The 11,392-nt window shown below is 40.4% G+C and overlaps 1 protein-coding gene across 1 annotated transcript; it reads left to right on the top strand.

Annotated features, from left to right (window-relative positions):
- Nucleotides 1-9,603: 9,603 nt before the first annotated feature.
- On the top strand, nucleotides 9,604-11,124 carry LOC125882250 (uncharacterized). Its single transcript, XM_049566035.1, has 4 exons — nucleotides 9,604-10,058; nucleotides 10,252-10,542; nucleotides 10,638-10,769; nucleotides 10,972-11,124. The coding sequence occupies exons 1-3, from the start codon at nucleotides 9,770-9,772 to the stop codon at nucleotides 10,739-10,741; spliced, it is 684 nt and encodes a 227-aa protein (XP_049421992.1). The 5' UTR covers nucleotides 9,604-9,769; the 3' UTR covers nucleotides 10,742-10,769; nucleotides 10,972-11,124.
- The last annotated feature ends 268 nt before the right edge of the window (nucleotides 11,125-11,392 follow it).

The following is an 11,392-nucleotide window of genomic DNA, read 5'->3' as shown; positions in this document are numbered from 1 at the left end:
GGTCTTGTTATTTCAGATTACAGTTTTGTTCTCTTTGACTTGTTTTTTAATATAGATATATTGCCTTCTGATCATGCATTGGCATCTTAAACCATCTCACTGCAGCAAAGTTTTCTGCTTAATTTCACAATAGCTCTCTGATTATATCTTATAGTCATGTGAATTCTCAAATACAATCTTTTAATGAGCACTGTTTTTATGAAGTTGCTCCTATCAAGACTAGATTGGCTCCCTCTTGATCCTGGATGAACAATTCTTATAACTTACGTGTTGCAGAGCTGAGCATTTGTGGAAATTCACCCATTTAACAACAACATGATAACATCATTCTCCATCCAGATCTGCTCTTACCCAGCTGTGCTGAATGAATCAATTCCACGTGATCATCAGTAACCTATCAGCAGAGATGGGCAAAAATGCATCAAAATGTATTTTGATACAAAATAGCCCTTTTTTCTTTTTCTTTTTAGCAGCGACTCACAGCTCTATAAGGTCACTCTCTCGGTTGGTCGGTCAGTCCACAAAGCTTTTTGTGAATAACTCAAAAAGACCTTGACCAAAAATGTTCAAAATTTACATATTGCAACTAGAGACCATGGGCCAGATCTACTAAGATCCCAATTTGCGTGTACTAATTTGCTTGCGCAATCTAGAATTTTTTGTGTGGGGGTGAACCGCGGTTTGCGGGTGATTTACCAAGAGTGCTTGCGCAAATGACAACAGGTGCAAACGTGTTGGAGACACCCTATTTAAATGAGGGTTTTGCGTGTTTTATGGTTTGCAGCATGGTGAGTTTGGAGAGAAAGCGCAAAGTGAAATTCGACCCTATGGAATTAGAGGTGTTGGTAGATGAGGCCAATAAACACTTAAAGGAGCTACAGCAAAGAAACCTGAATGTCTCACAAAGGAATGCTATATGGGAAGAAATCTGTGACCAACAGTCAGGGACCGGAGAGGGAGGAGAGGTGCGCACGGCGGGCAAGTTCCACCTGCGTAAAAGGAAACACAAATACTACACTCAACTGTCACGTTTAAGTTTTCTTATATTGGCTGTGAATATTCATTTTGTGTAAAATTGGCTATACGATAAAGAACTGTTTAGTTTAGTGTTTTTGCCACTATAAATGTTAGAGCTCCAGCCTATATATTTTGTGACTGAAACAATTTGTCTTTAATATGATTTTGCGTGGCTTAACATAATTAGACATTAAATGAGACTGTGTATTTCGTTTGAGAATAATGTTTGCAATCTAGAAAGTGACTTCAATCATCTCTTTTTCAGTAGATGTTGATTATACCTCCGACCGCTGCTGAAAATTATACATTTTGATACATACAGTTGGCTATACATATTGCAAAACTCTGTAAAAGTACACCAAAGCATACATTTCCAATTATTTCCAAATATTTATTTGAAAACAAAACCATTCATACAGTCAATAAAAAAACATATTGTTAATAATAAAAAACGAATGTAATCTCAACAGTGTCCACGCCAGCCAGCGGGACTGCGGCTGAACCGCTTCCAATGTTCATTCATGTATTCAGTCACGTGTTCAGTGTGTGTGTGTGTGTGTGTGTGTGTGTGTGTGTGTGTGTGTGTGTCAGAGAGGAGGAGTTCTCCTCCAGCATGGCATTCTGCTCCAGCCCGTGTTGCTTGTGAAAAATGCGTTCTCTGCATCTTCTTTCATCGTTTTGATGTCTCCTTCTTGCAACAATAACCACAGCCATGTGTGCGCAATTACGCATACAAACCGTTTGCACCTCACTTTGGCACGTGTTAAATATAGACGCAGTTTCTATGAGCAAAATTGCTGTCAGGTTTGATAAATCACGTTGTGTGTGCTAAATTAATATATTTACATTTTCTCCTCCCAGCACACACACAATTGCATGTAAACGCCCCATATTGCATATTCATCGCAGCAAACGTACTAACTGGATGCAGACGTGCTATTTTGCACCTTTGAAAGACGCAACCCTTAGTGCGCACTGTTAGTAAATCAGTTTGTACATTTTCTTGCGTGTGCAATGAGTTTGCACACGTTTTAATACATGCAAACCTTTAGTAGATCTGGTCCCATGAGTAACTATACCAGAAAGAATGCCCCTGGTTCGTCCATAGGTGGCGCTATACTAACTGATTCAAATCTTTTTGTGAATAACTCAAAACGTCCTTGATCAAAAATGCTCAAAATTTACATGCTGCAATTAGAGACCACAAGTAACTATGCCAGAAAGAACAACCATGATTCATCCATTAATGGCGTGATAGTAACAAATGAACAACATCTACTGTCATAGCCTAGCTAACTGTGAACTATATTATCTGCCAGTTGATTTGGCATGACATTCACATTGAGAAGATACAGCATAGCCTAACTTGTAATACAGTGCAAGATTAGATGGTCAGACGTCTCTTGATATATACAACTCAAAGTACACATCAAATAAAATTTCTCCAAACACGTTTTTTGTTATTTTAGGTAGTTATTATCACGCTAATGTATGTTCAAGTGTCCATTTCCCCCGATAAGTTGGTTTTAATTTGTTATTTGATTCTATAAACACAGTCTGAGCGTCTCGAGCTTTTATTTTGGTACTTCCGGTGACCGGCAGTGTGAATTTGCATATTAGCTAAATATTTAGTTTCACCCAGAACATTTAGATTTAACATTTAACATTTAGATTTAGATTTAACATTTAGATTTAGATTTAGATTGAATATTTAGATTTAACATTTAGGTGCCACATTTAATATTTAGATTTAACTATTTAATATATTTCTAAGTTAACAAATATTGTTGTAAATGTGGTAATAGGTGACGTTAAAAAATTCACAACACTTTTTTAAACATTGTTTGAAGCTAAATGTGGCAAAATGTTGATGTTATTTTCAGCGTGAGCCACTTTACAAATGGCACCCCATAGACAGTTAGCATAAGTATTGCTGGCTTGACATTATAACTATCATCACCATGTATTTATACAACAGGCTATGTAGCCAGACCCAGACATAAATCATACATCAAGCCAGTTGACATCTGTCACACTCAGATAAATAACGCTATATTTTCCTTGACAGACAATCTGTTGAACTTGGAAGACATGAGCAGCAAGGTAGTCTACTGGTGGTGTGGGTCCATCCACGTGAGCAGCATGCCTGGCAAGTCTAGTCTAGCTGTGCTGTGAACTGTCCACCAACGGTCTAGCTAAACAGCAGCAAGATACTGTAGCAGCTACTGTAGCTAGTTAACTTGTTTGCTGTCTAACTTGGAGCCTTTGGAGCCCTGTGTTCAACTTTTTTCAAATGAAAAAGGGAAAAAAGCTAGGGACATGTAGGCTACCCTAAAATGTTATTTATTGATTCAGATTTAGATTCACGGCTTTATTGATCCCACATGAGGTAATTCATTTGTAGCATTCTCATGCCAAGCATCAACCACAACAACATACAATTTCCTGTGTCACAGTCCAGTAAAACAGACCACTCGGTCATTGAAGGGCACACTTAATGGCCCAAGTTTAAAAAAAACATATAGATAAAAAATATTGTTATATCCAATATTATAAGAATGTGTAGCTTATTAATTTTGTTTTTTGATTCGTGGAGAAAATATTTTGAGTATTTTAGATACAAAATTACTCCCCTCAAAAGTATTTTGTTACAAATCACATTTGCTTTTTATCGGCCTTATCAAATACAAATTACAAAATACTCAAATGTAATTGAAATACATATTTTAAATACAAGTAATAGACATACTGCCCATCCTTGCCTATCAGCATAGGTAACGCCCCCTAAACACTGAATAAGGGCAGGTGTTGTTGTGCTGTGTGCTCTGGCACATGCCCAAGACTGCAGTGATTCCAACCAAATACAGTAGGCTGTGAGAGGAGGAAAAACTTCTGCAGTAGTGAAACAAACTGAGTGTCAGTACTGGTGTTACAGGAAAATCAAAAACAGCCCAGAATTTCACAATCGGTGCATCCCCGTATCTTCAGGGTTCCCACTCTTTTCTTGAAATTATTTTCCAGGACTTTTCTAGGACATTTTCAGGACTTTTTCAGCTGCTACAGTACGAGTCAAGTTATCACAACATACACTAATAAATTCCACCCCCAAGCTTTGGAGAAGTGTTATTTTCTACAATTGTACCTTATATTTTGTACATTTAACCAGATTGCTTCAATGTTTATTCCTCTCCCTCTTTCTCTCTTGTACTTTCTCCACAAAATATTTTTATATGTTCAATAAATCACCAAAACAATTTCCTTTAGTTCATCTGTTTACTGTTTACTTACACTTTACTTTGTGCATCTGACACCTGCATTCTTAAATCAAAATCACTGCAAAAATAAATCAAAAATATAAATATTAAAATCAAATCCTATCCTGCAGTGCAAAAAGGTCAATATAAAACAAAGCAATGTCATTTAAATTAAAATGTTCCTCTAAAAAAATTCTCAGTTATTGTAGCTTCTTGACACTCCTGCAGGTCTTTCAGTGTTTTTGCTAGAGCTTGTAGCTCTTCCTTTTTCTCAGCCACACTTTTGCAATAAGCACTGGATTTGGACAGTAATGTGAAGTCCTGTTTTTTTTCTGCATTCACTGTCATTTTGTTTGCCTCTTTCTGCATCATCTCACTGCTTTTCATTATTCTTCTCTGTTTTGCTTTGACATTTTCTATGTCTTGGTGGAGCTCCGTTCTTTTCTTCTCATTTGCAGTTTGTTCTTTTTTCTTTTTTTCATCCTCGAGGTACTGCATATACCTCATTCTTGCTCCTTTGCAGTGTTGGATTAAGTCTTTTGGCAGGGCTTCATCAACTGCACGCTCAGCCATTGCATCCTGGACCATGCGCAATGCTATCAGACTCTTCTCCTTCAAGTTTTCTACTAGCATGTCCTTGTTGATGGAGTACCCTCGCTCCACTGCTGCTTGTCCATGAGACAGAGTGAGGAGACATTTCATCATGTCCCACAGTGCTGCATACTCTGCTCTGCCACTGACAAATCTCCCAAAAAATTCTTCAAGCCTGCTACTGTATGAAAAATCTTGGAATTCTGCCTTGAGGTTTGCACTTGCATGCACTGAGAATGTTTTATACTGAGCAAGGATTTTGTCACACTCTGAGGCAGTGCACCATCCTGCATTGAGGAGAACCTGTAGGAGTTTCTCAAACATTGCTACTGCATGCTCAGTCTCTGTCACCATGATCACAGGGTCGAGGGAGCTCATGTGCCGCACTGCTGGGTACACAAGAGGACTTCTCTCCATAATTTTTTTGCAGGTCACAGCAAGGAAGGAGACACATTCCTTCTTGAACACCTGTATGTTCACTGGATTTTCCTGGAGCTTTTCAGATGCCTTCTCTAAAGCTTGTTTTGTGGCAAATCCTGTGTCCAGTTGTTTGAGTGGCACATGGATTGATTTGTTTTGGAGGTCAAGTTTCAGCAGCTGGACAGGTGTTTTCATCTTCTCCAATTCTTCCCTTTTAATAAAGCATGACAGCAAGCATCTCAGGATGGACTGGAGCTCTTTTGCTAAGAAAGGCACCATTGGTGCATCTGTCTGGAATTTCTCAAAAAAAGGCTTCAGCTGTCCAGCAACAAATGCAAAAAACTGGAGCTTAGCCTGAAAAAGAGGGTCAGCTGTGGCCCCTTTTACTGTACAGTAGGATGCAGATGATGGTACTTTGCTTTTCGGGAGTTTCTGGTGGCTGCTGATGTACTGTTGCACAGCTGGCCACACTTCTATTGCCCGCTCAGCAACTGCTAAGTCTTCAACCCATCGGAGGGCACAGAACTTCAGAGGAAATTTTGTTGTTTTGGTCACCTCGATGAAGTCAGCTCGTCTTGCTGGTGAGTTATGGAACATCTGCCAAAGTGCTCTGAGCACATCTCCCACCTTCCAACCTGTTTCTCTCTCTCCATGTTGAAAACTTCCATGACCAACATGCAAACCACAACTTCCCAAACTGATCATCTTTGGTGCATCTGGGTCCTCTCGGCTTTTGTCCTCTTGGAATATCCTCAGGAGCTTCCAGTTGACGGCAGAGCCATCCATTAAAATCTGTAAGAGCTTATTGGGATTAAGTGGTGACAGGGCTCTCTTGATTTTTTCCAGAAGCTTCTCTGCTTGAGTGTGTCCCATAAACTCTGAATCAAAATAATGCACCACAACCTTCACGTTCACTCCAGTGCCTCACTGCAACATCCAACTGTTCTGTCTGTGTCACTTTATTCAGGCATTCATCAAAAGATACTACATAGCACGGTGCTTTTCTTATATCTTTGATCCGTTGCTCTTTGAAATAAGGACCCAAGCCAAAACATTTAAGGTAAGCTGCTTTTGTTGCGCCACATGAAAACTTTTTAGCAATCTCACTGTCTGGGAACATCTGACCAAAAATGGCTGAGATATCAGAGCTGGAGTTGAATGAGTAATGTGACCTCACCATCTTAATTACCCAGCAAATCTCTGCTTCAAACACAGCTTGGCTTGAAAAAAATGCTGAGCTTCCTTGTGTTCCTGAGCTTTTCCTCTGTTCACTTGTACTAGACACTTGTAATGCTGTACTTTCACTACTGACACTTTCCTTATGTACACTGGCTGTTTGTAGCTCCTTGTTTGTTGGACAGCTACTTCCCTCTCCTGTGTCTGTTGAAGGAGTCTTCCTCATGAAATCTGTCATTCTTCTCTCACTGTTTAATTGTCCAGAAATCTTGTCATGGCCTTGTCCCTGTGCATGACTCCTGAGTGCTGAGACATCCATGTTACCAATATCAAAAGACTTCCTGCAGAGCTTGCAATATGCCCTGTGCACATCTCCAGACACTTCTCCTAGCCAGTCCCTGAACTGGTGGTGTTCTTTCCACTCAATTTTGAATTTGCACTGTCTTCCTGACATCGTCACTCACTCCTTCAAATGAACATGCAAGTCTTCAGTTTTCACTGCCCTCTTTCCTCATTTAGGCTAAGGGGTGTGCCTCTTCACTGCGGTCTGTGTGCATCTCACTCACGGATATAGAAGATCTCACTTGGATGTTGACATCTAAATTACTTTCATTGCAAAGTAGCTAGCTAAAAACTGCATGAAAAGTCGGAGCTCTGCTCTCTGTGCACATACACAGTATTTTAATGGAGCTGAATTCCTAATGAAGTTTTTCTCATTCACATATTTTCTGTTTCTGCTGTCGGACAATGGAGCAAGTATGAAATACTGAGTGAAACGTGGCCCAGTAAGACTACCTGTTACCCGTCGCTATCTCGAAGCTGTCGTCATGGTCGCTGCGGCTCTACTGAAACCAGAGATGTATTTCATCTCAGAGCGCGCAGCCAAAAGTGACGGCATGCCCACTACAGCTCTCCGCTGCTCCTCTGTCACTCAACAGAGGAGACAGAGAGAGGGAGAAAAACCTCACACTCGATATACAGCGATACAGCAACACTCTTCAGCTGAAAGTCGCTAGTTTTGGCGCTTCTTTGGAGAAAATAAATCCTTACTTGGGTCTGAAAAGTCGGTAAATCTAGCAACAAAGTCATATGGAAACACTGGGCAGCAGAACTGTTCTAAGGGAATATGCAGTTTGATTGGTTGGTAGCGTCACGTGGGGCGCTGTGCTGGCTAGAAGCAGAGATGAAGCAGAGAAACGCTACAGCTCAATGTTGCCCATTAAAGGCAGCTGAAAACAGACATACATGCGTAAAATGTTTAACCCGTTTGCGTTCACCCACAAGGCAGAGAGAAGCAGAAGGAGGAAAAATAATTTTCCAGGACAACTCAAGCTTTTCCAGGATATTTTACTGTTTTTTCTCATTTTCCATGTGTTTTCCATGACTGGAAAATTGGTCAATCATTTTCCAGGTTTTCCAGGACGTGTGGGAACCCTGAAAGAGAAGAGCAGAAATAAAAACATCAGTGAATCCCAGAAATAAATGAGCAAAGGTCCTACTAGAAGACCCTCATGGAGTCTGTTTCTGACAGTTTGGTCAGAAACATGCACACCAGTAGCTGCTGGAGGCCACTCTATAGCGCTCTGGCAGTGCTCCCTGTTCCTCATCACACAAAGGAGCAGATAGCGGTCCTGCTGCTGGGTTGATGCCCTTCCACGGCCCTGTCCAGCTCTCTTTGTGAAATGGCCGGTCTCCTGGTATCTCCTCCATGCTCTTGAGACTGTGCTGTACACAGCAAACTGTCTTGCAACAGCACATATGAATGTGCCATCCTGGAGGAGCTAGACTACCTGTGTAACCTGATTGGCCTACAGGTACCACCTCATGCCACCAGTGACAAGGACACTAGCAGAACACAAAAGGAATCAGTCAGGAAGGATAAGGAGAGAGCAACTGTCTGTGGACACCACATGCAAAACCATTCCCTTTTTGGAGGTTGTCTCCTCTCCATTGCACCTGCTGTCATTTTCGTTTGCACCAAAGCAGGTGAAACTGATTCATTGTCATTGTGCTTCCTAAATGGACAGATCGATATCCCAGAAGTTTTACTGACTTGATGTTATACTGTGACCATTAAGTGTTCCCCTAATGTTTTTAACAGTGTATAATGTAAAGTGGGAAGATACTGAAAGCATCAAAATGCCAGCTTTAACCAGTCAGGATACATTACTCCACTCACACAACCAGTGAAACCTGAGTGAAAGAAAGCATGTATATGAGCATATACATGATACTGAAAACATAATGTAACTCAACAAAAAGTAATGCAATGTTGCTGTAATAACCAAATCGGTGTCCTCATCATACCAGAACATTTAAAATAATATATGTAAAAAATATTTAACAATTCTAATAAACAAAAATAACGTGTACTCATGTATAACTTGTCTTTTCATAGCATTCAAGTTTATTTGTCATTCCACCTATAAAACAGTTTAAAAATCTAATTTTAGGATTCATCTTCTAGTAACCATGAATGTCTGTAAAAGATTTCATTTAGTATTTGAGATATTTCAATCTGGACCAAAGTAGTTGACTGACCAACACTGCAAAGATTTTCCTGTCCTGTTCACCTAAACAACATCTGTTCACATTAAAGTGACAATTTTTTTAATCAGGTGTGACGTGAGAATGTATCTTAAGAATTACCTAATTCTGTTATTTCAGTAAATACACTTCAGATATGGTCAGCAAGTAACTTAAGGGGAGGTAACTTGGATTTCATTATTCTTTCTTTAAATTGAACTGATGGGTGTCTCTTTATTTGACGTGTTACAGATTCCGAGGTGTCCTGTGTTTTCATGGAGGGCTGCATCTTACCGTGCACTTTCTGGGGCAGCGCTGAAATGGTCATCCACTGGATGCAGTTGACAACAGAGGTCCTTCATGTCCACTCCTTCTACAGCGACCAAGACCAGCTGGCACAGCAGGACCAGCGCTTCAGAGGCAGGACGTCACTGTTCAAGGACCAGATCTCCAGAGGAAACGCCTCACTGCAGCTGACAGGGGTGGAGCTTCAAGACCAGGGCAAATTCAGATGCTACACTAGCACTATAACTGGCACCAAGGAGTCATTTATCAACCTGAAAGTGGAGGGTATTAGAAACAGTTATTCAGTTTTCAATGTTACATCTGCCCCCACGAGTGATAGTAACAGCATGTGGGTATGGAGTATTTTATTAAACATCATTCACCATCTAGGCCCTTCTTGTGTCAGTGAATGGACTAAATATCTTCTGGCAGTGCAAAATAAAACATACGCACCTCAGCACTGCTGCTGGTAAAAATCCTAGGGCAAACACTGTAATGCCATGAAAGGGATACTTTTTTTTCCTGCAGCTCCTGTCCGAAAGGTCAACATTCAGCAGGTAGAAAACAGGATCACCTGCAGCTCAGAGGGGATCTACCCTGAGCCTCAGCTCACCTGGTCCACCAACCCTCCATCCAACATGACCCTCCAGAACAAAACCACAGTCCATCAGACTGAACATCAGCTCTACAACATCAACAGTTATCTGATAGTTTCAGTTACTGATCTGGTCTACAGCTGCACCGTCAGCACTCGCAGAAACAGGAGGAGAGCCACTTTGTTTAACTCAAGTGAGTGTTTCCAAGGAGATCTGCAGTAACTAAAGAACTGTATTTGATAGGTCAGTCTGCCCTAAACAGCTGCTATGAAATCTTCATATTGCCAAGGCTACACTGTCCTCCTGTAATTAATCAGAATCTGGAGCCACATCTTTATGAGAAATAAAAAGTATTTCATCACTGTTTTTGTGTTGTATCATTTCAGCTTCAATCAGTGGTTTGGGCACTGAAACAACAATACTCTGCACTTCTTCAAATACTTCCCGAACAGGCCTCATCTGGAGGTTCAACTACAGTCAGATCATCCTGAACCAGACCAGGGCCAATGTCCCCTACACAGTGTCAGAGGAGTGGAGGCAGCAGGTGAAGAGTGTGTCTGAATCAGGAAGTCTCACACTACAGCACTTATCTTCAAATCAGGAGGGGATATACACCTGTGAGCTCAGTGATGATGAGGAGACATATGTGACAAACACTCTATTGAAAATTGGAGAAGGTAAGATACAGTCCAGAGAAGTGACGTTTTGTTTGCAAAACGTTTAAATTAACAGACTCTTTTTCTGTTTCTGTTGTACCATTCAATTCCTGCAGATAAGCAGACACATATAGGAATTGCAGTTGGAGTGATTGGAGCCATTTTGGTAGTAGTTATAGGCCTGGCAGTACTCCTGTATCGACAGAAAAAATGCAACTAATTCAACAGTGAAACAGCCAAAACTGAGAGTATGTATATCCCACCTTGGTGCAACAATAACGCACTGGTCACACTGTCAAATCCAGCATGCACTGGAGCAGTTTGCCTTGTGTATGTTGCTTGTATTTGCTGAGATGGTTAATTTTACCCTGCAGAAAGTTATTTACAATGAAGAAGAACAAATGGAAGTTGAGTTTTTCAAACCTGAATTTGAGTTCATTTTGTTTGCAGGACAAAAAGCACTGAAAACACTGACAGGAGAGGTACAACAGGAGATGCAGGGTGATTATATGGATGGAGCCACATCTTGTCTGAAGGATGGACCACAAACACATCTCACTGCATGGAAAAAGACTTAAGTTAAGTTGAAGTGTGACTGTATTAAATGAGCACATCTCCCATGGAGACCGTAAATGAATGTACGTAATTAAGGCAGCTTTTTTATATCTATCATGTAGCTATTGTTTATATATTGTTTTGAAATATATTTTTGTACATTTTTCTGTTCTTTATTATTTTTCTGTTCTTTATTATGTGTCTTGACTTTTGCAGTATTTGCTTTAGTAGAAAAATCAACACTATTTCATTATCATTCAACACCAGCCATTTTTTATATACCATCAGCTGTATGCTTGCACACACACCTTCCTCA

This window comes from Epinephelus fuscoguttatus, linkage group LG21, assembly GCF_011397635.1.
Source record: "Epinephelus fuscoguttatus linkage group LG21, E.fuscoguttatus.final_Chr_v1".
NCBI lineage: Eukaryota > Metazoa > Chordata > Actinopteri > Perciformes > Serranidae > Epinephelus > Epinephelus fuscoguttatus.
This window is presented reverse-complemented; position numbering and strand designations above follow the sequence as displayed.

Bases quoted from the DNA above. Each gene is read 5' to 3' on its own strand.
- LOC125882250 (XM_049566035.1), top strand. From the start codon at position 9,770: ATGAAAGGGATACTTTTTTTTCCTGCAGCTCCTGTCCGAAAGGTCAAC. The intron at 10,059-10,251 runs GTGAGTGTTTCC...GTATCATTTCAG, and splicing joins AGCCACTTTGTTTAACTCAA to CTTCAATCAGTGGTTTGGGC. The intron at 10,543-10,637 runs GTAAGATACAGT...CAATTCCTGCAG, and splicing joins TCTATTGAAAATTGGAGAAG to ATAAGCAGACACATATAGGA.